The 25,014-nt window shown below is 41.5% G+C and overlaps 1 protein-coding gene across 1 annotated transcript; it reads right to left on the bottom strand.

Annotated features, from left to right (window-relative positions):
• Positions 1-2,013: 2,013 nt before the first annotated feature.
• LOC145398301 (metallophosphoesterase domain-containing protein 1) lies at positions 2,014-14,859 on the bottom strand. The gene is made up of 7 exons (XM_080271189.1): positions 14,788-14,859; positions 13,045-13,182; positions 9,996-10,140; positions 6,053-6,166; positions 5,184-5,343; positions 2,850-3,076; positions 2,014-2,138 (listed from the first exon to the last, which is right to left on the bottom strand). Exons 2-7 carry the CDS (start codon positions 13,174-13,176, stop codon positions 2,014-2,016), a joined length of 903 nt encoding a protein of 300 aa, XP_080127315.1. The 5' UTR covers positions 13,177-13,182; positions 14,788-14,859.
• Between the last annotated feature and the right edge of the window lie 10,155 nt (positions 14,860-25,014).

The raw sequence follows: 25,014 nt of genomic DNA, 5'->3' as shown, positions 1-25,014 counted from the left end.
TGGAAAGCTCTGCTAAAATATACCAGTTTATTATCAAGAAGAGAGACAACAGCACAATATAATACAGGTCAAAAGCAGCTGACAACTATGAGTTCTGGCATTCACAAGGCAGTACAACTCTTATTAACCCCTTTAATATTATTATTTTTTTTTTCTTACATCTTGTTCCAGGATCAGGTAACTTTGCTTTGGATACAGTCCTTAAACTGAAGAGACAATAAACAGCCTCAAATAACTCCTCCAGAACAATGACCACATACAGTATCTGTAACAAGTATAGGTCACTATGCAAAAAATGAAAAGAAAATAATTAACACCAAGAACCTGTTTGATGACAGATCCTGACTGCCTTACGTGTTGACCTAACTCCTGGTAGCAGCAGAAACCTAGTAAATGGTGGATCTTGGCTGTCTTATGTGCTGAGCTATGTAAGACTAGCATCACAACCTGTGCATCAAGCTATTTCAGTTGTAACTGCATTTTCACATATCTATGCAATAATATGAACCATTTCTGTATATATATATATATATATATATATACAATGGAAGAGTTGAGAGGTAGGATGGGACTGGAGTGTATTGGTGTTGTGATGAGGAGAGGTAGATTGAGGTGGTTTGGACATGTGGAGAGGATGGGGGATGATAATTGGGTGAGGAAGGTGAGAAGTGTTAATATTGGGGGTGGGGTTATGAGGGGTAGACCGAGAAAGACATGGGACGAGGTCATTAAGTGTGACCTTAGGGTTAAGGGACTGAACAGGGAGGCTGCAATGGATCGTGCAGCGTGGAGAGCCGCCATTAGGTGACCAGGGCCGACACATGCAAGCATGTTGGAGCCTTTAAAAACGAAACGAAACGAAACGATATATATATATATATATATATATATATATATATATACAGTAAAACCTAGATATAAAGGACTTCAATAGACCGGATTTCACTTTTACCGGAATCGAGGAACTACTGGACTAAATTCTCATATATCAGAAAAAGTCCAATACAGCCAGAGGCAGTCCGGACTGCCTGACCACTTCAGCTATGTTCACCAAAATATGGTAAATAAATGACATGTTTATCAGTGTACAGTACACTATTATTACATATATTATACTATTTGATTATTGCAGTGAATGTATAATACAGTACAGTACTGCAATGGTTGTGGGAACAGTTTAAAAACTGTTGGTGCGATCCGAACTAATGTCTGATATATCGGAAAAAGTCCGGGTTAGCAGGGGGAAGTCCAGATGTAGCTTTTTTTCGGAATGGCTTAGGCCCCTATTAGTATGTTAAAATGAGGTTTTAATGTATCTGTTTCCATTTATCAATCTTTCGGTCTGACAGCTTCTCACCCTTCCATAACCATTGGTCAGGAAGTTGCACTATATGCTCATATAGTTATTACCTGATAATCATTTGCATGTGGTGTTCATAATGATGATGGATGTGGTGATGCTGATGGTAACAGTGATAACTGTGATGGTGATAGTGATTATGATTAAAGAGGGTAGTGGTGATTATGATGGTGGTGGCTGTGGTGATGATGGTATGGCAGCTGCAGTGATAGTAACAGTAGTAGAGGTGAAAGTGACCTTGACTACGGAGGAATGGTGTTCTATCATTTCCAATCATCAGATGACACCCATTTGCATTTCGTGGTTGTGACGGCAAGGATGGTGGTGGTAGTACTGGTATTTATGATGGTAACATTGATGGTGTTAACAGCCTTTCTATCCTTGGCATCACTGAATTTGGTAGTAATTTGGTAGTTGTGGTTATGTTTGTGCCAGTCACTGTAATGGTGATGGTGGTAGTAGTGATGGCGTGGGTCCTGGTGATGGTAACGGTAGTAACATGGTAACACTGCACAGGTCAGTTAACTGTGTCATTAATAATGAAGTTAAGTGACTGTACATTGAAGAACAGTACATCAAGAGAATGACTGAAGCTTGTGGACATATAATACACGACAATGGAAAGTTTGTTATACTCTACCTTACTGTGACAGTCATTTTGAGAATCCTGGGGGAAGAGGCACATCAAACACAACAGGTGGATTGACAGGGACGTAGTTGATGTTGCAAGTGGAGGCATTGATGAATATAATCTTACCATCAGTTGTTACACCATAGCCTGCAAAAACATGGTCTCATCAAAATCAACATAAGAAAAACAACACACCCTGCAAAAACACAGTACCATAACACCCTACATTGTTTTCCTGTTGTGACATGCTTGTAAGTGTCAGCCTTGGTCACCTTTTGGCAGCTTTCCATGCTGCTTGATCTCTGCAACTTCTCTGTTCAGCCCCTTATCTCTGATGCCACACTGTATAACCCCATCCCAAGTCTTTTTTTTTTTGTTTATTTCTCTCAACTGCACCCTTAACATTCACAAATCTCAGCCTCTGCACCAGTTATCAACCTCCATCCTCTCCACATACCCAAACCATCTCAACCTACCCCTTCTAATCACATCACTGACACATTCTAGTCCCAATTTTTAATCAGCCAAGCAGAATACAGACATCCAACTGTAAACAGATTGCGACAGGTGTGCATATGAGGAAAACAGCATTCAGAAATCAGCTGATATTTGGGGTAGATACATTAGCAACATGTAATTAAACAGGAAAAATCTCATGGTGAAAGCTCCATCTTGATATAGCACAGCATAAATAATATATCGTGTGGGTGTAAATTAATGAGACCGTATCATCCTGCATTTGACGTCAGACAACAGTAGGCACGTACAGAAAATATACCAGTATTACATATTACAGAGGTACTGGTGATTTCAGTACTGTATCTGTAAAGATAACAAGAAAATTATCAAAGACAATACCTTCATGTATATGTCCAAAAACATGGTACTTGGGTTTGACTCTGTCCTGTACTGTGGACAGGAGCTCCACACATCCTGCCCTCACTCCAGTACAACACAGGTCCCCGTGGCCAATGGGTGGTGTGTGTGTGATAAGAATGTCAGTATCATCCGGTATTGCATCCCACTTTTCCAGACATGGATGCCCTCGGGGAAGGTTGAATGCCCAGTTGCAGAATTCTGGTTGCCTGATAAAACATTCACATTACTAATGACTCGTTTGTCTGCCTAATCATATAAGAATATGAATGTCCATTGCTCCTATAAAATACAGCAAAACCTCCAGTAAAGTGGCTAAAGATTCTGCCAGGAGGCTGTGTTATAAAAACCACATTATACCCATGAGGAAAATTAGTATAAAGGTTTCAACTGCTTCTGGCCACTTGGCCAAATTCACCCTTCTTATCCCTATACTTCTACTAAAAAGTATCCTTAGCATCTTGCAAAACACAAATGCTATAACAATGTACTGTACTGTACTGTACTGTGCGCGCGCGCGCGAGCACACACACACACACACACACACACACACACACACACACACACACACACACACACACACAAACATATATTGCAGACACACTTAACACAATAATATAGACACATCAAACAGACACAAAACACACAATGAACATGGAATGACATCATGGTCAGCTTGAACTGTGATACCATACTCTGGAACTGACCACGTCACTCACCTATGCTGTCACACCTTTCCTTACTGTACTCCCTGAAATCATGAAAAATAAAAAAGCTTCTGGAAATATTTGTGTATACAAGCAGCTATCCAATCTGAAGTTCTATCTATCTATCTATTGCCAGACGCCTTAATCCCGTAAGGGGTGGCCACAAGCAAATCGCCTCCATGTCGCTCTGTCCCCCACTATTTCATTGCCCTGTTCCCAGCTCACACTCCACCCACTCATATACCTCTCCACTCCATCACTCCATCTCATCCTTGGCCTCCCCCTCCCTCTCCTTCCCTCCACCTCACACATACACTCTCCTCGCCAGTCTCTCGCTCTCCATCCTCTCCATACGGCCACACCACCTCAGTGTATTTTTCTTAACGCTTTCTATCACATCCACATCCACACCACAACGCTCCTTCATTTCCTCATTTGTCAGTCTGTCCCTCCATGTGACTCCACATGCTCCTCTCAAATAAGGTATAAGTGTTAACTGCTAAAAAAAAAAGAAAAAAAAAAAAAAAAAGAAACAGGAAGGGTGAGCACCAATGAGCAATAACTCCCGTCTTGGCTATTTACATCTGATAACCAAACACAGTATTAAAAAAAAAAAAAAGCTTCGTATGAGATACCATCATTGTCCTGAATAATAACAGCTCAGTACAGAACCCCTCTTCAGTCTTTTCAATTCTCCCCTGAGCCTCATGAGTTGCTCAAACAGTGCTCACCGCTACCATCATGAGAAAGAGCAGCAGCAATCATTACAGATACCAAAATAACAGGATATGAAGAAGGGTCAGGAACAAAAAGGCGGAATGCCTTATAGGAGGGCTGTTGACAGTACTGGGACATCTGATGCCAACATACATGTGTTTTTGATAAACAGTCAAAGTAATGGCTTCTAGTCAGTCTAGTATTGACAAGCAAAGCCTAATAAGTCAGGAGGAGGCTCACATCATTGCTGCGGAGTTCATAAATATATGCATTAATAAGGACAATTAAACTGCACAGACTCCTGGAGCATTTAAGTCCAGTCCCCAAACCCCGAGGTCCCTTCTCAGAACCACATCCCATGTTCTTGGTCTCCCAGGAGTGCTCCTTTCTACAATTAGGTCTGTACAGCACTCACCCAGTTACTCTCACAAATTCTCTCCATGGGTCCAAACCACACCATTCCACCCACATATATTACCTCAATAACATTCTCACTGCCCAGTCCTCTTGAATCTGCAAAGGTTGTTCTATCCCTCAGTGTGGCACTGCACATCCATCTCATCATTCTCATTTCACCAAACCCAAATTTGCAATTATTTTTCTCTTTCACTGCCCATCTTATCATACAGTACCACACTTTACAAAGATTATGTATAAATTTTCTCTCTCATATGTAAGTACAGTCTCTTGTCAGAAGGGGCAGCAGCTCTTTATACTTCTTCCAACCACTTTCAATTCCCATAACTCAGCTACCTGCTCTTCCCCCACCAGCACTAAGTGTATCCACAACGTGCAAAGCTTATCAGCATCCACCTCCCATAAATCAATCTGCTGAAGCCTTGGCAAAATGACGAAATGCAGGATAATAAGTGATTTTGGTTCCATATCTTACCATGGTGTACCATACAGTCTGATGCCATATAAAGTGAAAGGCTCATCCTGCAAGTATTTTGCATTGGTGATTAGTTCTACAGTGTCTTGCTTGGCAACAGCTGCCTTCAGCTCCTCTCTCTCCATCCCCAAGTCAGGAATCTCATTAATAAGGCCATCACCTTGAGGAAAGATTAAAAATATTTTAAATATTTAAAAAATATATTCTAACTTGTATGACAGTGATATAATGCAATATGTTTATTTCTCCCCAAAATCGAAAATAAGTAACCACACAGGAAGTCTCCTCGCAACACAAATGTATCATAAAACAAAACAGAAAATAGGGCCATATTATTAAAATGTCAAGCATATTGCATGTGACGAAGTAAAAGTCATTAGTTCAAGGAATGATAAACTATGGAGGGCAGTTTAAGCCCTTGGATAGAGTGAAATCGACTGGTTTGTTACTTCTACCTCCAGACTATTTCATTCACTTTATGGAAGGCATTCTGTAAGGAAGAGGTCAATGAGTTATATCTAACTGCCAAACAATGGCAATCTTATTAATTGCTCGTGACTTCTGTACAAATACATACTGCACTGAAGGGTGATATGCAGGTGAGACTTGCATCTCAGTCTGATAAAGAAGGGTTAACGCAGAATGATAAATAAGAGAAAAGCAGATTCTGAAACTCAACCTTATCATTTAAAGTCTTTTACATCAGTGGCATATTATGGAATAAGTTGTCAAACACTTATGGGAAAAACATTAATTTCAAATCAAGCGGCAATCTCACAGCATAAAAAGCATCCTTCATTTACAAACATTTTTATGTCTTAGTTCAGTTTGTTTTCATTTTACTTTGCTCCATCCCAACATTATAATACCTGTGTGTGCTGTCTTGTGCTGCTGTCGAATGGATGATCCTCCTGTGAACTTGGGGTCAAAACTGAGTTCATGGTTGCCTGCTATGACTATTTTGTGCTTGTGGGGAAGTGACCCTGAAACATATAATTTACAAATTATATTTCCTTTAAAATATATTTCATCATAAAAAGAATATGATGTAACAGTAGAAATACCAGTTAATACACAAATAGTGTTGGCACTGGGAGTCAAACTAGGTGCAATCATTATAGTCCGTGTTTTTTTTTTTTTTCTTTTCTATCATAACAAAATTATCATCATAATTTCCTTCAGCTTGTCAAAAGAATCTTCATAAATCCTATTCATCTTGTGTACTACAATACCGGTAGCTCAGCTGCAGTCTTTCCTTGTGCCACTACTGACATTCAACTATTTTATGCACATGTCAACACAATCTTAATGGAAGACACTCACTAAAATTTGTATTAACAATGTGTGTGCAAATATAAACAGGGTTTATCAAAAAAAAAAAATAATCTTAATTTTTTTTTAGAAAGTCACAGATTCACCTGAGAAAATCTGACTATGCTGTCAACCATTAAGTCTCCTACAACCATAGCAGATAAGTGAAGGGATTATGAATTACCCAGCAAATGAAAATAACACATATTTTGAAAGGCAGTATTTCATGCTTGTACTCTTAAATCTATTTCATCTGATGGCTCCTCTTCAAGCTCCTACAGTTTCCTGCAGCATTCTGGCTGAGTCCTCAAACCCTGATATTCCTTCTAAGAACTTCATGCCATGTTTTCACTTGTCTGCCAGCAACTGTCCCTTCCATGTTCAAATTTATACAATACTTCAACCAGTTACTCTCCCACACTCTCACCATATGTCCACATCATTTCAGTCTACCTGTACACTAACATGCTCACTGAAATAGCTTCCTTTTTTTAATCTGTGCACACTGTCCTGATCCTCAGCAAGGCATTCCACATCTATCATTTTGGTATGCTCATATCTTCACACATATTTCTCCATTACTACCCATGTTTCCCGTCCACAGAGCACCTAATTCTGCATACATGGAGCACACAGCTCCCATTTATACTTGAAAGAGAGTCCCTTTCAAGATCTGGAGCACTAGTTCTTGAAACTCTTCCAATTATATCTGGTTTGCACTAGTGAGTTAACTTCTGCACCATCCTTCTTGTTAAATATATCCTACAAATTGCAAAAGGCTTGAACAAACTCAAAAGCCATATCTCCAACAGCAATTTTTTTTCATCCTTTACTGGACTACACAATTGACCTTGCATACAGCATACTCATAATTGGTTATACAGTAAACTCTCATTTGTCCAATGTATTTCAGCCAAGCCCTGTATCAGATATTACATAGTACCCTCCCATCAGTTCAATATTTGGTGTCAAGTCGGATATTGCATTATTGTCCGTCTCAACCCTCTCTCCTAAAAACTTTCTCATGAGTAAATGATGAAAATTATGCACAAAATACAATAATGATAAAATACAGTAATACTGCACTGGTTGGCTACCTTTTATGAGTCGGCTGATACACCTCGACGCTGGATATTGCACAGAACCACTGGTTATCTTCCACTTTGGCGCCGGATATTCCTTTAATAGAGCCGAGCCAGCAGTGCCAGATATTACGATGACAGATAATTGAGAGTTTACGGTATTACACACAACTACTATCCATTTCAGACCCTATGAGGCATCGTTTTCGTAAATATGTTCTAAACAAACAGTTGGATCAATATGACATTTTGGCACAGCTTGTTTGACCCCGTCCCCTAATTTATGGCACTACAGTGCATTGCCAAGTGTGTTTCATTAAGGAGTTTACTCTTGGCTTTGAAGGCGAAGCTGGCAAGAGCCGAGTAGACATCCGGACAGGGGAAGACGGGAGTGGAGGGAGAGGTGGTGGAGCGATACACGTCACAAATACGTCACGTAAAACCTTCCCCTGTCCGAATGTCTACTCGGCTCTTGCCAGCTTCGCCTTCAAAGCCAAGAGTAAACTCTTTAATGAAACATACATGGCAATGCACTGTAAAGCCATAAATTAGGGGACGGTGTCAAACAAGCTGTGCCAAAATGTCATATTGATCCAACTGTTTGTTTAGAACATATTTGCGAAAAACGATGCCTCATGGGCTCTGAAATGGATACTGTAGTAGATCTCTTATGTGCCCATCTTTCAAAACACAAAACAAGATGGAGTTAATACTAACTCCTCTTTTGCGTGCAGCACTGACTTGGCTCATGATTTTGCCTTTTTGCAACTTACTTCATATCATTGTCATAGGACTTCTTCACGACTAGTACGGTATTACTATTAAGTAGCCCATTATTACAACTCAGCAAACACGATGAGGAGAGGACAATTTTAGGCCAGGTTGGAGTATAACAGGTAGGAAACATGTACTGTGACCCACTACACCCCGTTTACTGACCACTATTCATTATAGTCGATGATAGTTTGGTGGGCTTCATGGCATTTACTGTAGTTCACTTTGCTCCATTTAATTATAAAGACTCAAAAATGTTTGCATGCATCAACCTTCATCACCTAGTGACAGCTCTTCACACTGCTCAATCTCTAGCAGCCTCTCTATTCTAACCTTTATTCCTCAAGTAACACTCCACAATGTTATCTCAGTTTTTTTCAGTCTGCCTCTCGCAGCCCTACTCTCCATCCTCTCCACATGCCCAAGCCATCTTGATCTACCCCATCTTATCACAATACTAATACAGTACATTCATTCATGATGCACTCCCCAAAGTCTGTCATTCAAGGAGGCACTTAACATCCATCTAGACATTATCATCTCTGTAGATATGTGCCCACAATTATCCCCTTCCTTTACTGCCTAAGTCTCAGTACTGTTCAGCATTTCACTCCTAATATATGCTGCACATGAGGGAGAGCCCTCTCAATGTCAGGGTACAGCTCCCTGAACTTCTTCCAACCACTCCTTACTCTAGCCACTGAGCTAGATCCAGCCCCACCCCCAGCATATAACAAAACTCCACACACTCAAAAGACTCCAGGAAAGCCAATCCTTTTCCACCTATCTGCCTCTGCATGCTCTCCCCTACATTCTACATCTCCTATGCATCCACTTATCACAAACACTGCAGAAGATGAGGTTACTTCCCACACCCTTGAGGGAAACTGCACATGGTCACCCTCCTGCATTGACAATATGGCTACCAGCCCTATCTGCATATAACATCTCCCTTGGGAGTCCACTTCTGAAATCATATGAGTGAGCTTCAAGTACCATGATAGAATTCATATGCATGGAAGGTGTGCCTGTGATGTGAAGCCAGAATTTTGTGGTCTGGATGATGATGATGATGATGACAAGTATCTGATGGCTGGCTAATCAAACCTGGGAATGCTAGAATGAAATGTGGCTACAGTTTGGTAGCAAGCCACAGAATCACATTTTTCAGGAGGGAAATTCAGTGACAGTATGAGACTTCTTTTCCCCAACAATATCATGCAGCTGCCGGGGAAAAAATCATCTGTATAAATCAGTTACTACAGAACAGTGCCAAGCTCTCCAGCTGCTGACACATATGCACATCTCCAGCCGTTAACATCCACCATGTAATCAGTCAATACCAACCTTTCAGACCAATACTGTTCACCAATCCTACAGTTACTGACACTGACCTACTCAACCCCAACACTGTTTCATGGTGTTGTGAGCTTCTATTACATGTCACTTTATTTCATGGCCTAATCTGCTATTAAGTCCACCATAAATTATAGAAAAGATACATATTAAAGCTCAAATGTTACCAATGAGTCCAACTTGCCTGTTACCCTCAATTTACAATAAAAACTGTCTGGAAAAAATTATGATACTTTCAAACACTTCCCTGATTTACAGCGAGGAATGCCTATAGCCTACTGTAACCAACCTATCCAGCTGTTGAACTCTTCTACTTCAGCTGCACTGCCACATCTTGTAAAGTCACCAGCATGAATAAAAACATCACCATCGGGAATTTCAAACTGGAGGTGTGATGTGAGGCAGTGTGTGTCACTCATACACACAAACCGTACCTGCAAAAATCAAGAACCTTATGCTAGGCTTATAGCAAAAAGTCTGTTTCAAAACATGGTATAAAATGCACCTGGGGGGTAAAAAAAAAAAAAAAAATCTAAAGCACAAATAGTGTGGATGCTCTCATTTTGGCATTAGGAACACTTCTAAAGCATGGGTAACTAACTTCTGTGGTTAACCTTCTCGATCCTCAAATATCCTTTATATTTCATTCTGGCTAATGCTACACAAGTGAGTTCAGATGAAGAATAACTCCACAGGGAGAGTGGGTTAAACTGGGTATCTCCATCCTCTTCTGCAAAATAATCATAATCCCTACTTTTAAGCCTGCCCCTTCCTACTCCTGTATCCAAACCACTCAATTTTTGACTGGAATTAGGGCTATAATGATGATGATGATGATGATAAGTTGTTTGGATCTGAGTTCCTGATGGTTTTTGATATGCTGTACAAAACTGACAAAATGGAATGTCAGATTACACAAAGATCACTTTACGGAAGACAAGCGACTGGAAAACATGGCAGCACTGTACTGTATTCTGAAGGGCAGGATGATCTGCTTAGAGGTAAAGAGGACATGGCAAAGATGTACAGGTTTGTTACTTCCTTAACTGTCATGCATACATGAAACCTGACTTCAATATGATGACATACCAGTACTTATTTGCTACCTTCTGACAATTTTATTTAATATAAGAATTTGTAGTACTGAAGACGTTAATTAAGGCTATATTTAACCCCTACAGTTCAATAAGTCTGGAACCATCAGCAGGAAAGATGGCACAAGCATTAAAATCATATATGAGAACTTTGATACTGTAGAATAAGATTTAGGAGAGATGTGGTGCCATAGGTGGATTAAAGATAAATACTGTATTCTGAAATGAACATTAAACAAAAAAAAAAGTGCCACTAATAACAGCAGTTGTAACCCCAGGTTCATCTCAACATGAACCCAGTCAACTGCAGGCTTAAGTTTTCTCCCTTCTCCAGTCCACCATCCCCTTTTCAGGGGATAGGGAAGGATATAAGGGGTGTTCGCACTGGCTGGCAGCAGAGCTGTCCTGCTATGTCAGTGCCAGGCACCCCTCTCCAGCACCTGGTGCCAAAAATGAAAGATGACTGAAATTCCGAATAGCATTGGAGATGACTGATGTACAGTACAGTACCAGTGGTATGATACTGGTATGTGGTGATGACATTCATCCACTCACTTGATGTTGTGCTGCCTACTTCTTCCTCAAGTGACTCTATGATGGGAGACAAATTTAATGGTCTTCTGTATCCCAAGAAACCATTTACAGCACTGGGTGGTAACCATTTAACCAAATGACACTATGGTGCCCCAGTTAACTGAGTGGGGAGATGCAAAGGCAGTGACCATCCAGGTACCAAACCTCCACACTATTCCTTGTGCCGTACTGTGGCAAGTCACTGTCTACCGCGAGGGAATATCAGTTCATTGCATGGGATGGCCCTACAGGGGCAATTGCTTGCCCACGGTTTATGGGCCTGCTACGAGAGGCAGACATGGGTTACTCCTCTACTACTACTATCAGCAGCATAAAAGTGGAATACTGTAGCTTGTAAATGGGTGAGAAGGTAGAAGTGGTGTGATGACCATGACAACGAGAGTAGAATGTGATGATATTATAAATTATTATGTACCGTCGTCTGGAAATGTTCTGAGCATACCCTGTCAGAAGGGCTCCCAAGAGGACACGAAATGTTTCAGATGACAATAATATACTGTATTTCATGAAAATGAAGGCTGATGCCCCAAAATATACAGTGCTCAGATTTTACAAGATACTGTATTAATAACAATAAGAGCAAAAAAGGAAAAAGGAAAAAACTGATATTTTTTATAGGTATGACCTAATTCACGAGCTGGAAGCGGGGCAAGGAAATGGCAGGGGACACGACGATGTGGAGGTGATTTGTTTCTGGCCACCCCTTTATGAGATTAAGGCATCTGGCAATAGGTAGATAGACAGACCTAACTTGTGTATGGACAATTGACACAAACTGATTATTGTACATTCCAAAGTCCTCTCAACTGTGCTAACCAGAATCCTGTTCGCCACTTATTCAGTGTATCAACATTTTGCTACACTGAAAATGGTAATAGTTCATATGAGGTCTATGACAAGACCAGACTGCTCCTTACAGGGAAAGTGGTAACCACAACTAAGCCCTTCCCAATGCTGGCAAAGCACAAATGAAGAAGGGGTGTCTGTAATGAGATGAACTCATATGCAAGCTGGAGTGGTGGAATGGCTATACAGTATGTGTGTGTGTCAGAGTCTATTCTGAAGATAAAACTGGCTGTAACTGTTGAAGCCTTACCACATCTTTCTATCTATCTATCTATTGCCAGACGCCTCAATCCCGTTTGGGGTGGCCACAAACAAATCGCCTCCAAGTCGCCCTGTCCCCCGCCATTTCACTGCCCTGCTCCCAACTCACACCCCACTCTCTCATACACCTCTCCACCCCATTCCTCCATCTCATCCTCGGCCTCCCCCTCCCTCTTCCCCCCTCCACCTCACTCACATACACTCTCTTCGTCAGTCTTTCACCCTCCATCCTCTCCACATGGCCAAACCACCTCAGTGTGTTCCTCATAACGCTTCCTATCACATCGACATCCACACCACAACGCTCCTTTATATCCTCATTCATCAGCCTGTCTTTCCATGTGACTCCACAGGCTCCTCTTAAATAACTCATTTCCACTGCTCTCACTCTTGACTTGTGTCCTTCCAACAACGTCCAAGCTTCACTTCCATACATTCGAGTTGGTATCACAATACTGTCATGTAGTAACTTTTTCACATCTTTACTCCAGATAAATGCACCATTAGTAGGAGAACAATGCCATGCTAAGTACTGCAATATACCATTGTTTCCTGAGGTGGTGTGGTGGGGGTCTTGACGTTGAGCTTCATTATACGCTGGGAAAGTCTTATCTGCTCCCATGCTAAAGTTGGGTTCTGAGTGCTTGGATGAATGGGGATACTCAGGCCAGACATCTTATCCTAAGAGACAAAGGAACTATTAACACTGTATCAGCATACTGTTGCCCATACTCCAATATATACTTATAATAGGTAAGATTAACAACTAATACAAAACCATACAGTACACTGTATATAACAGCCGTAAGGTGTACTAATGTACTATACACAGCTAATTTTCCAGAATGGACACCGAATGGTTTGCCACTTTCTAGATGACCATGAAGGAAGACCGTTACACCTTGTGAGGCAGTTTAACAGAGGACAAAAAGAAATGCACCCTTTCCTCAGTTTTCTTTCTTGGATTACTACCTCCAATCACTATTTAAATAGCTGGGTAGTGTTGTGAGATGGCTCATAGGCTCTTCTTCAGGGTGCCCCCAAGGAGGAAATGTTGGGTGAAAAAGCAAAGGATTTTGAGGTAGATACCAACCCATCAGTTTTTGTTTCATTCTGAAACCTGCATAATGAAACAGCAAATTCTTACTTCTGAAATCTTCTGTAATCTTTGAGGAGATACAGGATCACCTCTTAAAAATTAACAAAAATGTTTACTGACCTTCAAACTTCCTAACTGATTTGGAAAGGTGTACAGAAGTGCATTTATGAGCATGAAAAGGATCCATCAATAAACAAGAAAAGTAAAATTACATAAGAGATAGGTTAGAATAAGTTTGGTTAGGATAGCATACAACAGATTAGGTTTGATCTGTGTAAATAAGGTTGTTATGAAAATTTAGGCTAGGTTTAGATAAACTCTTGGTGATAAGGGTATTTTAGTTATATAAAAAAAAAAAAAGAAAAAAAAAAAAGGCATTTTAAGAAGGCATTTGTCTGTCTTCACGCACCACAAGATGGCGTCCATATGTCGTCTGTGCTGTTAGGGACTGTAAACAAAGACCACTTTTTAAACACTTTCTTCCATTTTTTAAAGAAAAAACAAAGGCTTGAAAATACACTCAGAAAATACTTGAAGAATAAAAACAGAAGAAAACTGCAAAAGAAGGTGGTGCTGTCTCTTAAAGATTACTAAAAGAAGATTTGGCCTTTGAGCAAAAATAATACCTTTTCTTTTCTTTACTGAGCTTAGCCCAGTTCCTCCAGGAGTGGTATTTGTATTGGCACAAACTCTCAGTTTTTGCTTATGCCCTAATTCTTCTCCCCTCAGCCACCTCCTCACTTCCATACCCCTACCAGGAACTTCCTATCTATACCAGCATCCTACCACTTCCCTTTGTTCTTAAATCCTTGACCCTCCATCTCTGCCCTGATCTTTACTTCTCAGATACTCTCACCCGAGTATTCCAACGATCTTCCTCTTACTTTCTTCTTGGTTCTATATAATACTCACATTACTCTATCGAAGGATCGACTGTTCCTCCATGCAAATCTTTTTCACACAATGTCTAACCACCATCTTCCTCGTGGGTTACTTACTTCCAGAGACCATACTGGTCTTTAGCAACAGTCCTGAGCACTACTCTTTGTCAAAGAATGCTTCCCTTCTCGGCCTCTAGAACTTTCGTAACTTACCTGTCAAGGTAAGTCCTGTCAAACTTTATCCTCATTAAATACTTTACACGTACCCTTCTGGGCCCAAAGCTTCTCAGCGAGTGACATACTTACCAAATATAAGAGTATAAATAATAGCTGCCAGATTCAAAAAGGATTCTTGACTTCTGGGTTTAACCAGACATAAGCAAATTGTTGTTGTGCCTGTGCGGCTGAGTTGTTTACAAGCAGAAGTGGCTAGTCTTCATCCAAGTACTGTCTGTTATCTTTATCCCTATTTATTTGCGCTGCTTTTAAAAGCAGTCGCCAATGGTCGCTTTCTTATATAACGTATCTAACAGCGAGATGTCGAAGCATATAGGACATTTTTCTTTTTTTCTTCTTCATTATGATACAGGACAAGGAGTTTTCCGATTGTTCGGAGAAAGCCATGCGCTAACGCGCCACATTCGAATCCAAGAGATGGCAGAAGGTTTTTCCTACATCCATAGGAGAGGCGAGATACTGTATAGTGCTTGTCTCTAACTGTGTCACTTACTCACTCACTGAGTTTCAGTACTTTCTTGAATGAAATTCAGACTTTATGGGATGGGTGCGTAAGGAATCGAATTTTCTTACAGTGGTAGACCTTCCCCCGTGCCAGGTTTCAGGCAGTGTTGGACCCTCCGAGAGCCGGCATCCATGGGGACTGCGGCCCTCGGGTGTCTCGCTCACAATTGTTAGGCACGGCCATCTCCCCCCCCCCCTCCCTTAAGTACACGAACTTTTGCACAACGGTAGAGCTTCATTCGCTCCAGGTCATAAGCATGATAGGACCTTCAATGGCTCTCCCCCCGCCATAGGGGTAGGGACCGCCCCCGGGAGGTTTCAGACGAAATCTTTCTGCACGGCCAGTTTTAACAGAGCAAGAACTTTTGCACTGTGATGGATGATAACCCAATCACATTTTGAGAGGGGAGGAACCATGAAGAGCCGCCCCTCACGAGGCAGGGGGTGGACCTAAGGGGTCCCGGGAAACACATTATGCACGGCCATGGCTTTTAACCTAGGAACACGAAATTTTGCATATATGTAGGGGTTTACCCCGGCTGCATGTAACTAATAACATGATTTGAATTTTGCACAATGGTAGATGTTTACTGAGGCCACGTTTTGGGTAGAGTGAAACCCCCAGAGGCCACCCTCCACTGGAGGATGTGGTCCCCAGGGGTCCTGGTTAAAGCCTCTATATGCATAGTCTTGATTTTTAACCAAGGAACACGAAATTTCACATACTGGTAGACGTTCACCCCGGCTACATTTTAGGCAGGATGAAACCCCTGTTGGACACCCCACGCAGTGGGGGTACCTCCCCTAGGGGGGGCCTTCTTTACCCCTGCCAAGTTATTGACTTGATATAGGTGTTTTATTATTCGCCCTAGCGTAGCCTACAGCTCTCATGTGTGGGAAGGCTCCCCACATGCAGCTCTTCTCAACAGGGTGAAGTCAAAAGTTTTTCGTCTCATTAACTCTCCTCCTTTTACTGGCTCCCTTCAACTTCTGTCTCAGTGCCTCACTGTTGCATCTTTATTTTTTTTCTCTCTCGCTACTTCATTGGTCACTACTGCTCCGAGCTGTGTTTGCATCCTCCACCACTAGGGTGTTATTAATGCAAACCATATTAATAGTGAAACCGTATAAATAACGTACAGGAGAATGTTAAGGTGTATTATACTAAGTAGAGCACTAAGGAAGAGGTGCTATACTAGTTTCACCTTTCCTGGCCTAGATTTTCGTCCCTTTGCAATCTATTTCACGTCAGAAATAAACAATGCTGTGGCTGTGCATCTTTCTCGTATACTTTTTCGTGACCAGCACGTCATATCTTACTGTTAATCTAATGCTGAAGATCAACATTCAAGATGGAAAGATGTCAGCTTTAGGTCAAGTTGGAGTAAAATTAGTATAGTAGAATAATATGTCTCCTATGCTGACGAGAATATGACTTTGACCTTAACACTGGTATGCCCCTGACTACAGAACGTTCTCCCTTCGACCTAGATGGGATGCCTTATAATCTGTGCACACATCCCCGCCCAACCCAATATCAGTGGCAACATCAGATCAACCCACACAGTACAAAAGCAAAACGGTGAAAAAGTGAAATCCGTCGAAAAACTGCAGCCTATAGAGTAAATATTGACTGCGCTAGATTATTTGGAAATCTCCCGAAACTGTGCTTTGAGAGCGTGAAGGAAAACTACATGGAGTGCGACAGAGGAAGTAGGAAGTGCGCGAGGGTGCGTTCTGTGACGTGACTTGGCAGGCAGGCAGTTTGTGGTGTAAACAGTTGCAGTGTCTGTCAGTCCCAGATCAAAGGGAGGAGGTACGGAGAGGGAATGGGGTTAGATAACAGACTAGGCACTGAGAACAAATTCACGATTTTGGGATATGACAGTAAAGGGGAACGTTACACACACAGACACACACACACACACACACACACACACACACACACACACACACACACACACACCATCCATCTATCTATCTATCTGTCTGTCTGTCTATGTCTGATCATCTATTTATTGGTCGTTTTATCTGTGGATACGATATCTAACCACTTACGTATCTAGCCATAAATATGTTTCTCTCTCTCTCTCTCTCCCTCTCTCTCTCTCTCTCTCTCTCTCTCTCACACTTTCATTACACCCTTAACTTCAGGTGACATTTATATTCACTAATTGGCAAACATACAACACACCTGTTTCCTGAAGTCCTCTGTTCCCGACTCCTGCAGGGGTGCATCTATCTATCAGTTTGTCTATTATCTATTTGCCTATCTTTCTATCTATGACTGTTTCTAAAGTAATTGTTCACTGTTTCTCATCGTTCTGAAGTATATGGGGGTACAAGAGAGGGGCGCCTTCACGTGGTGGCACTGAAATAACTGGAAAACTCCACTGCCAGGTTGTACAATCGACCATCACCTCCCGCCCTCTCCCCCGATATAAGAGTGATGAATTATTAGGAAGGACAGTTTCAGCCTGTGGTCCACGGGGTGTATTTTTCAGATGATCCTGGAACCACCACCTCCACCACCACCACAACCACCACCACAACCACCACACCAACAACGTGACTGAGACTATGGGTATTTATGTCTGCAGCTGTACATCAGATATAACTCCTCTGCTACCTAGTCATTTTCATTTGCTTACTTCGTCTGTCTGTCAGTGTGGGAAGAAGCGGTAAAAATACTCGCTATGTGAAACTAACGAGACAGGAGGTAATCAGAGAGAGAGAGAGAGAGAGAGAGAGGAGAAAAAAGATAAATAAATCGTACTGAAAGGGAGATAGAGATATGGGAGCATGGAAAGGGTGGAGAGGAACGGCATAGAAATAAACCATCTATCCATTCATCCATCCATGCAGACAGACAGACAGACCGACAGAGAGGAGGGAGATAAGGGTCATAAAAATAAACGCGTGAGGGAAAATAAAAATACGTTTCTTTGGGTGTGAGGTGGCTGACAAGGCAGTAAACGATGCTAAAAGGGTTATGGGGAAGTCTTAAGGCTAGGTCACGGAGTCAAAACCTATTCCCAGACCCTTAATGGCACCGACTTCCCATTTCACTTCTTCCACACTTGTCCCTCTTTGTCTTTCTCCTGCTGCTTCCTTCCCTCTTACTTTGCCTTTCTTCTGTACTTCCGCCCCTTCCTCTTCCCTCCATGTCCCCTTTTTCTGTGATTAACGTGCGTGACGAAAATGCTGGGTGTCGAGGATTCATGCCAGTACCCAAACAATAGCCAACTTGTCTTCACCGGAGGGAACTGGGCCACTCCTATAACTTAAATGCTAAGTTGTGACGGTCTGTGAGCATTAAATTCAGTGAACATGAAATTCAGTGAGCTTTAGCTGAAGTAAGAATGAGTCTCCTTGCATAGCTGGCCCTCCTGTCTGATTGAATTTGGCTGAAAGGGGTTAGGGATAGTGGTCAAATCAGTGTAGTATTTTTATTATCACTCCTTCCTGTTTGTGACCGCAATTCTTAGCTGTGCTAACGAATTTACCAAAGATCTGTACAGGTTATATAAATGTCTAAAATATCGGTTCCTAATGTGGCTCAGATAAATGTGTAAGATGTCTGGTCTATCGGCAGTGAAAGTGACAGGAGGCTCTTCATCTTTTACCCCTACATTTCTTGCTGGCTCGGGATATATTTCAAGCTTCTCCGCCTCCATCTATAATTCAAGGTTGTGCTATCGTGACGATTGGCTTGGAGGGGCTAGGGGTTCCGTTCTCTCCCTCATACCTGTCACCTTTAATCACTTTTACTGGGGCATAAGGGTAAGTTGGCTTGAGCAGTAATAGTCGGTTGCTGGAGGGTGCTGAGCAAGGTACATAGTTGCTGACAGGTACAAACAGTGCTGGGATTTTTGTGATGGGTTTTTGGTCCGTATTTGATTCGTAACACCTCTTTCTTAGCGCTTTTTGCTCTTTTATTACACCTTTGCGTTCTTCTTATCTTGTTCCTTCTCTATCTACTCCTCCTCCTCCTCTTCTTATTCTTCCATTTCCTCCTCTTCCTCCTCCTCTTCTTCATCTTCTTCACTTGTCAATACAATTTCGATATCGGCCTATTTTGCTTCAGTAACATACAAAAAGATAGTGAGGTGTAATATGGAGAATGAATCGCTATGGTCCATGTGTTACGAAATCTTGAAAGCAACCTACAATACAACTCTGTGGTTACTTTCCTGGCGGGGTCATGAGAGAGGCTGAAAAGCTTGGTTATTCAGGGGAAGACAAAGAGTAGGTTATTGCCATATTTTTCTTGCTGTTAACAGATTATTTCGTTCCGTTTATGAGAGCACTGCAGTAGTAAAGGGTAATATAGGCTGTATCTAACCCTTCTAGCTCGAAAAATGTATTCCGTGGTTAATATAATTAAAAAAAAAATAAATAAATCCCAGAGACTAGCCGACTCCGTTCCGTACTTTTCTTTTTTCTTTTTTAACTTATACTCACAACGTTCTATGCATGCAACTGCTAAATTCTGGAAACATCTTCAATGTATGCATGTATCCCTCTGCTACACTTGAGCTCTTTTAAAGATCGTGTGCCCGAGTATTTTGTTAAAGACGAATCTTGAGTTTGGCTCTCTTTTTTAAATTTTTCTCTGGAAAAGAAAACCATTTGCAGATTTCCAGCTCTTTGTTCTTTCTCTTTTTATAAATAAAAAAATACATATGATGAACATACAGCAGGCGAAAAAGGAAAGCATGAGACTCAACCTCTTTGTTTTGCCTCCTGGTCTTAAGCTCATAGAATTAGATCTCACAGTCGGTCTTGTCTTGAATAAAAGTCTCGAAAGGATTATTAGGTCTGTTGCCATTCTCTTTCCTTTGTTTCATGGCAGTATGAGGCGTGCTGTTAGGATAAAATTTGTGTTAGTTTGGTGCAGTGGCAGTGATGAAGCATAGTGGTGTAAGGAGGGGAATCACGTACAAAAGTGTATGGCGGTATGCCTTAATTTCACAATGCAGTGAATTGATGAATTGGAAGAACTCTACCAATATACTGAAAATGTGTTTATGGTGAAAGTACAGTTTCAGTGCCTAAGTCATTTAGTCAGTGGTGGTAATTTGGTGAATGAAAATAAGGACTGTATGGTGGCACTCATAGGAACATTAACGTGCAGTTAGGAATTGTTATCCGTTCTGATGTTTTAGTACTGTTGATGAGGACGTGTCATTGGGAATTACGTTCTGTGATGTTGATACCTGTGTTGGTGGGAAACGTGTTATTTGGAACTACGTATTATTCTGACGCTGAATTAGCAGGCTTTGTTGATGGGGAGCGTAAGGTACAGTGTTTTGCTATGACTGTTTGTGGGGACCATACAAGTAAAGGTACTTGGTTGATCTACGCTGTTGTAGCAACAGTTAGTGTCGGTGGGAGCAAGGTGTTAGGAACTACGTTCTGTTATGACGTTGTAGTGAAGAATTTTGTTGATGTGGATCGTAAAATACTGGGTTCTGATATGATTTACTGGCAGTTTATGTTGGTGGGGAGTGTGTTGCTAGGAACTGCGTTCTGTTATGACACTGAAATAGCAGGGTGTATTTGTGGGGGAGCGTACGGTACTGGAGTTGCCCTGTTGGCTGCCACAGCGAGGAAAGCCAGGGTGGCCACAACTCTGGTGCTTCTGGGTTGGTATCCAAGCTAAAAACAGTTGTGCAGCGAGGCCTGCCAGTTTGTGTGGGACCCCAGCTTCAGTGTACAGTACAATCGCTCTCCTCTAGTGCGACACAACTTCTTCGGCCTGGGAGCTCCTTTGTTGTGCTGTGTTCGCTTCAAGAAACTGCCAGTGGAGGCCAGAGGGTGTCTTATTACCCTCGGGAGTCGGGAGTGATAATCTTGGTTTTGTGGGACATATCTAAAGCAGTTGTTTGTGTGATTTCGTCAGTGGTATAGTGTGTGAAGGCTGTGGAACCTGCCTGCTGGTTCTGAAGTGCTATAGCGTGCTGTGCTTGCCCAGTGTGAAGGCTTTTATATCCAAAGTCATTTAGAATGTGTCTCAGGTTACCACGTGTGTAGAAAATCATAAAGAATTGCTATAGTTTTGCTTCGTGGTAGAGGTGGTGGTGCTGCGTGTCCTTACGGAAATAGAAGTGGTGAAATAATCAAGCTGGGAGTGTAGATGGGACGAGGCAGCCAACACGTCACATTCCTGGCGTAGCATCGGCAGCAGGTAAGTAACACCACACCCACGCACCACATTTATCTCTTCCCTTGTAGGCGCCGACGGTAATTCAAGAGAGGACACATTAAACAGTATGCTTTTAGGCACTGATGTCGTAGCACCTCTTCTCTACCGAATTATTTTGCATAATATACGACACCCATGGAACATTTGACTCACATTTGTAGGCACTATCTATATCTCAGGAGAGGGCATATTCACCCTTATTTTAGTTGACATAAAGGAGGACACATTCAGGTGTATTATTTCTGACAAAAAATTTCTTAACACCTTTTCTCTAGCGAATTATTTTTCACATTACAGGTTATTATATTCTTCTACGATCCACCGTACATATCTTTTTGTTATATTACAATGCACTGAAATAAGTAAGAGAACAGGAACATGCCATAATCATAAGTACACTGGTAAGGCAGAAGTGCTAGGGAGCTGCCTTGTCCAGCGAAAATAAGATCTTAAGAGTAGAGGATAAGCTACATAAGAGGCCCATCTCTCTCTCTCTCTCTTTCTCTCTCTCTCTCTCTCTCTCTCTCGTTCATTGGCTCTGAGTCTGTTACTGTCGTCATGGGCTAATGTATATCATATTTAGTTCGGGATTTTTGCAATAGGCATCGGGAGTACTGTGAACTTTGGGACTGAGTATTTGGCAGTGAATGAATGGTGAGTGTGTGTGTGTGTGTGTGTGTGTGTGTGTGTGTGTGTGTGTGTGTGTGTGTGTGTTAACCCCTCTCTCGAACTAGGCGAGTTGATGTTTGCAATTGTAAGGAAAAAAGCAAAAGGAAGACTTAACGCGTGTGTAGGGGGTATAGGTAGGTTGTTTACTAGTGAAGGCTGTCACGATGTTGTATTAAAGGAAGAATTTAGGGCTAAAACTAATTAGGCTTTTAATACATAGATTTAATAAAGCTAGTAGTGTCTTACCTTAGTTTAAAATGAAGGCTTATGAGTCACAGTTTTTGATGATACTGCTGAACCGTGTGACAGCTAGTGGGTTCTGACGAGAGAGAGAGAGAGAGAGAGAGAGAGAGAGAGAGAGAGAGAGTGCCAAAGGGGCAAAAGTGTTAATATCCTCATGAATACAACAGACCGTGTTCTACATGGTATGGGAGACTTCGTTGCACCTCTTCTAAAGCGATTTATTTTGTCTACTGCATCTTAGTATTCCCCGGTTATGTATATTTTTCTCGTTTTAATACTAACACATTTTTATCAGTGTCACACATGAGAAGGCTAAGGTACAATAGGCAAAATAAATCGCTAAAGAAGAGGTGCTACACATCTCCAAAGCCACTTAGAATACGATCCAATATCAAGGTGTAATAAGCACAATACAGTACATCGCTCAGGAAGAAGTGCTCCTAAGTTTCCCATTTATGTGCCAAGAAATACGGGTTTTGGCTGCTCGGGTACTGATTTTGGCGAATGTACAGTTTACACCAAGAATATCGCACCACTTCCTCAGGGAATGATTATGAAACTCTTACATAATATTTTGAGAACACTGTGGGGTTTCCGAAGCTCGCATCACTGGATTTCGAAAGTCGTTGCTCACAGTCCCAGTATTTATCGTAAGTGGGTCGATATTATAGTTAGTTTTCACCTGTTGGAACTGGACCATTACCAAAACTTATACTAAATCGTTGTTTCATGAATTTTGACGAGCCTTTAGTTATGAGGCAGGAACGCGTCTCCTTGGTTGCCTGTCAAATCGACCCTCCAGTCTGACTATGCTTGGCCATCAACAGAGCAGAAAGGGAGAAAGGGGCGAGGGATTAGATGGTCCATTGCGACAGCTGAGAGAGACACAAATTACAGCTTGTATTCTTTGCCTCCCGAAACACCATATAAATAAAGAATTCAAGTTCTTCCCTATGCCTCTTTCCCACCCAAGGGCTAGGAGTAATCAGGCTAAAAAAGAAAGAAAGAAAGAAAGAAAGAAAAAAGGCGCTATTGTGTCCGCAAGAGTACAGCACGATTTTGTTACTGCGCCGCGGGGTTCGAACTGAGGGCAGGCAGACTCACTGACCAACGCGATTATTTCGGCTGCCAAGTGGAGGGTAGGGAACGTAGGTGGAAGGAAAAAAGAGATTAAAAAAAAGTGGAAAGAAAGAGACAGGCAGGTATTAAGTCAACTCGAGCAGTGCTGAAAGGAGGATGATCAAACAGGGTAAGTGGTAAAAAAGATAATGAAGAAAAACAGGCTTTTAGTCAGTTTGAGCAATATATAAAAAATGTGTGTGTGTGTGTGTGTGTGTGTGTGTGTGTGTGTGAGAGAGAGAGAGAGAGAGAGAGAGAGAGAGAGAGAGAGAGAGAGAGAGAGAGAGATTCTTAGTCGACTTGCTCTATGTTGAAAAATGGGAATTCATCAATCTTGGCAGAGAAAAGTATAGCAAAAGTAAAAAAAAAAAAAAAAGTAGGGATAAACAAATTCCTAGTCAACCTGTGCAGCGATGAAAAGAAGAGGATTCAATAGCTTTCAGTTTGGTATTTCCCGCCAACCCTTTTTCCCAGTGGTAATTAGATTTTGTGGAGTATTTGTGGTTCGGGGGTACAGTACCGCTGGAGAAGAATGTCCGCCTAAAATTTCACTTCTCATGTTTCTTTCCCCATTTTACTCTAACTTGATCTAAAATTGCATTGTTCTCATCTTGACTGTTGGGTTGAAATATTAGATTAACACTAGAGTACGATGCTAGTCACGAAGCAGTGCCATGGAGAGGCTGTAAACCCACAGTGCTGTCTTGCTCTCCCACTGAGTTGCGTGAAATAAGTTCCTGAAGGATGAAAGTCTGAGCCAAGTTTTAGGTCAATGGACACTATATATTCCTCACCTGGGAGGGGCTTGATATGTTCCTCCACGCGTTGTTGTCCTTGTTGTCATGTTGAATCAGGAAGAAAAGTGACGGACATGCCTGAAGTGAGAAAAAGACACAGTATATTAGAAGAGTTTTTGTCTCCAATTACACTCGTCCCGCGCGTGATCTGCTGGGGCCACAGTGATAAAGAATCTTGGACAGTTTCTACGCTAAATGTGTCTCTACAGTTGCTAATAATTATCTTGCATAATTTTTGTCATATTTGTTCACTTTATTATTCATTAAAGTTTGGTTGTAAAGTATCTGGTAGGTGAATGAGTGAAGACAAACGTATGTACCAGCAATCCTGTACAAAGAATGATCTTAACACATTTCTAAGATTAAAATAAAAAAAGATCATGCCAGTTGGTTGTATAGCGTTTGATGTTTGTATGAGAGCCGATGAAAGCATAAGCAAAGCGAGCTAATACAAGTACACATCTTATGCTGAAAGGTTTATTATTGCTTCTTTTATTATTCACTAGTTGGTTGTGCAGTGTTTGGGAGCCACAGGAGCGAAGGTATAAGTATCAACAAGTAATATTATGCACAGCTTTGAGTCTAATTCTGTCGGCATAAGAGACTTTGTAGCACTTCTTATTTTGCGACTCATTTATGTATTTAGAACTTGACATTAACGTGTATGTCATTCATCTGTATCTTATTAAAGCCAAAGTGGTTTGCATTAGTGACATATAAGAAGATATTAAGGCGTAATAGGCACAATAAATCGAT

Source organism: Coenobita brevimanus, chromosome 45, assembly GCF_032717465.1.
Source record: "Coenobita brevimanus isolate Jiangsu-jjx chromosome 45, ASM3271746v2, whole genome shotgun sequence".
NCBI classification, from domain to species: Eukaryota; Metazoa; Arthropoda; class Malacostraca; order Decapoda; family Coenobitidae; genus Coenobita; species Coenobita brevimanus.
Note: the sequence above shows the minus strand (reverse complement) of the source record. Positions and strands in the feature narration are given on the sequence as shown.